Here is a 2,500-nt window from a genome sequence, read left to right on the forward strand (position 1 = left end):
AAATAAAGCGTGAAAATCAATGTTGCTGCCAATTATTGATTAATATCAGCGTCAAAGAAAGTATTTGATAGATGTTATTGTAGTTTTGTGTTGAGGTCAACACATGTGAAATACACATCTATGTATTTTGTATTTGGATTGAAGGTTAAGTCCGATAAAAAAAAGTCACTTAACATCAATTAGAATTTCACTCAGTACATATTTTTGTCAAGCTGATGTTTTAATCTGTGTGATTTGAAAACGTGTTTTAATAATGTGAGATCATGTTTTAATAACATTTGAAAAAGTGTTTTAATAATGTGAGATCATGTTTTAATAACATTTGAAAAAGTGTTTTAATAATGTGAGATCATGTTTTAATAACATTTGAAAAACAATATTATAAACAAAGGAGATTTAAAACATTATTCTCATGTCATTGTGTAGCTCAGGTCAAAGGTCACATGTCTTCTCTGGCTGCACTGGACTCACATTCCTCACACGTCAACAACCACCGTGTGTGTGTGTGTGTGTGTGTGTGTGTGTGTGTGTGTGTGTGTGTGTGTGTGTGTGTGTGTGTGTGTGTGTGTGCGCAGTAGGAGTTGTGCTTCAGCACTGCAGGGTGTGTGTGTCCAACACACACTTTGACTGGTGAGGTCATTTTGCACCACAGTGCGACCATTGAGCGCGTGAGTGTGTGTGTGTGTGTGTGTGTGTGTGTGTGTGTGTGTGTGTGTGTGTGTGTGTGTGTGTGTGTGTGTGTGTGTGTGTGTGTGTGTGTGTGTGTGTTTGTGTGGCCATTGTTGTGTTTAAAACAACAGCAAAGCTAGTTGGTTCGTGCGTGTGTGTTGGTCTGTTGAAGCTTCTACTCCTGAACTGATGACTGTGCTCTTATTAAACCCAGTAAGTCCCACTGGCTTGAAACTTCTCACACTCCCAGTAATGTCAGGCTTGTGAGCCCAGTCAGCATGATGCACACCTTCACAGCACACCTGTGTAACTTTGGAGTACGGTCGGTTGGAAAATATGGCCGCCACTACTCAGCAACTAATTGTCATAATTTGTAGACAAAAGTGATTTTCAAAGTGTGAGTAGTACACAGTGTTACTGTTCAAACTGCGGGGAGATGTGGACAAGGTGGGCGGGGAGATGTGGACAAGGTGGGTGGGGAGATGTGGACAAGGTGGGTGGGGAGATGTGGACAAGGTGGGCGGGGAGATGTGGACAAGGTGGGCGGGGAGATGTGGACAAGGTGGGCGAGGAGATGTGGACAAGGTGGGCGGGGAGATGTGGACAAGGTGGGCGGGGAGATGTGGACAAGGTGGGCGAGGAGATGTGGACAAGGTGGGCGGGGAGATGTGGACAAGGTGGGCGGGGAGATGTGGACAAGGTGGGCGGGGAGGAGATGTGGACAAGGTGGGCGGGGAGATGTGGACAAGGGGGTGGGGAGATGTGGACAAGGTGGGCGGGGAGATGTGGACAAGGTGGGCGGGGAGATGTGGACAAGGGGGCGGGGAGATGTGGACAAGGTGGGCGGGGAGATGTGGACAAGGTGGGTGGGGAGATGTGGACAAGGTGGGTGGGGAGATGTGGACAAGGTGGGCGGGGAGATGTGGACAAGGTGGGCGGGGAGATGTGGACAAGGGGGCGGGGAGATGTGGACTAGGTGGGCGGGGAGATGTGGACTAGGTGGGCGGGGAGATGTGGACTTGGTGGGCGGGGAGATGTGGACTAGGTGGGCGGGGAGATGTGGACAAGGTGGGCGGGGAGATGTGGACAAGGTGGGTGGGGAGATGTGGACAAGGTGGGCGGGGAGATGTGGACAAGGTGGGCGGGGAGGAGATGTGGACAAGGTGGGCGGGGAGATGTGGACAAGGGGGTGGGGAGATGTGGACAAGGTGGGCGGGGAGATGTGGACAAGGTGGGCGGGGAGATGTGGACAAGGGGGCGGGGAGATGTGGACAAGGTGGGCGGGGAGATGTGGACAAGGTGGGCGGGGAGATGTGGACAAGGTGGGTGGGGAGATGTGGACAAGGTGGGCGGGGAGATGTGGACAAGGTGGGCGGGGAGATGTGGACAAGGTGGGCGGGGAGATGTGGACAAGGGGGTGGGGAGATGTGGACTAGGTGGGCGGGGAGGAGATGTGGACAAGGTGGGCGGGGAGATGTGGACAAGGTGGGCGGGGAGATGTGGACAAGGTGGGCGGGGAGGAGATGTGGACAAGGTGGGCGGGGAGATGTGGACAAGGGGGTGGGGAGATGTGGACAAGGTGGGCGGGGAGATGTGGACAAGGTGGGCGGGGAGATGTGGACAAGGGGGCGGGGAGATGTGGACAAGGTGGGCGGGGAGATGTGGACAAGGTGGGTGGGGAGATGTGGACAAGGTGGGCGGGGAGATGTGGACAAGGTGGGCGGGGAGATGTGGACAAGGGGGCGGGGAGATGTGGACTAGGTGGGCGGGGAGATGTGGACTAGGTGGGCGGGGAGATGTGGACTTGGTGGGCGGGGAGATGTGGACTAGG

The 2,500-nt window shown here is 53.6% G+C and overlaps 1 protein-coding gene across 1 annotated transcript in view; it reads right to left on the bottom strand.

Moving 5' to 3' along the window:
- Nucleotides 1–1,710: 1,710 nt before the first annotated feature.
- Nucleotides 1,711–2,500, bottom strand: part of LOC133636387 (uncharacterized) — a 7,201-nt gene continuing 6,411 nt past the window's right edge. The window contains exon 3 of the mRNA XM_062030380.1: nt 1,711–2,500. This exon is cut by the window's right edge and continues 433 nt beyond it. Coding sequence (XP_061886364.1) covers nt 1,711–2,500 — 790 coding nt within the window.

Source organism: Entelurus aequoreus, linkage group LG20 (genome assembly GCF_033978785.1).
Source record: "Entelurus aequoreus isolate RoL-2023_Sb linkage group LG20, RoL_Eaeq_v1.1, whole genome shotgun sequence".
In the NCBI taxonomy this organism is placed as follows: Eukaryota; Metazoa; Chordata; class Actinopteri; order Syngnathiformes; family Syngnathidae; genus Entelurus; species Entelurus aequoreus.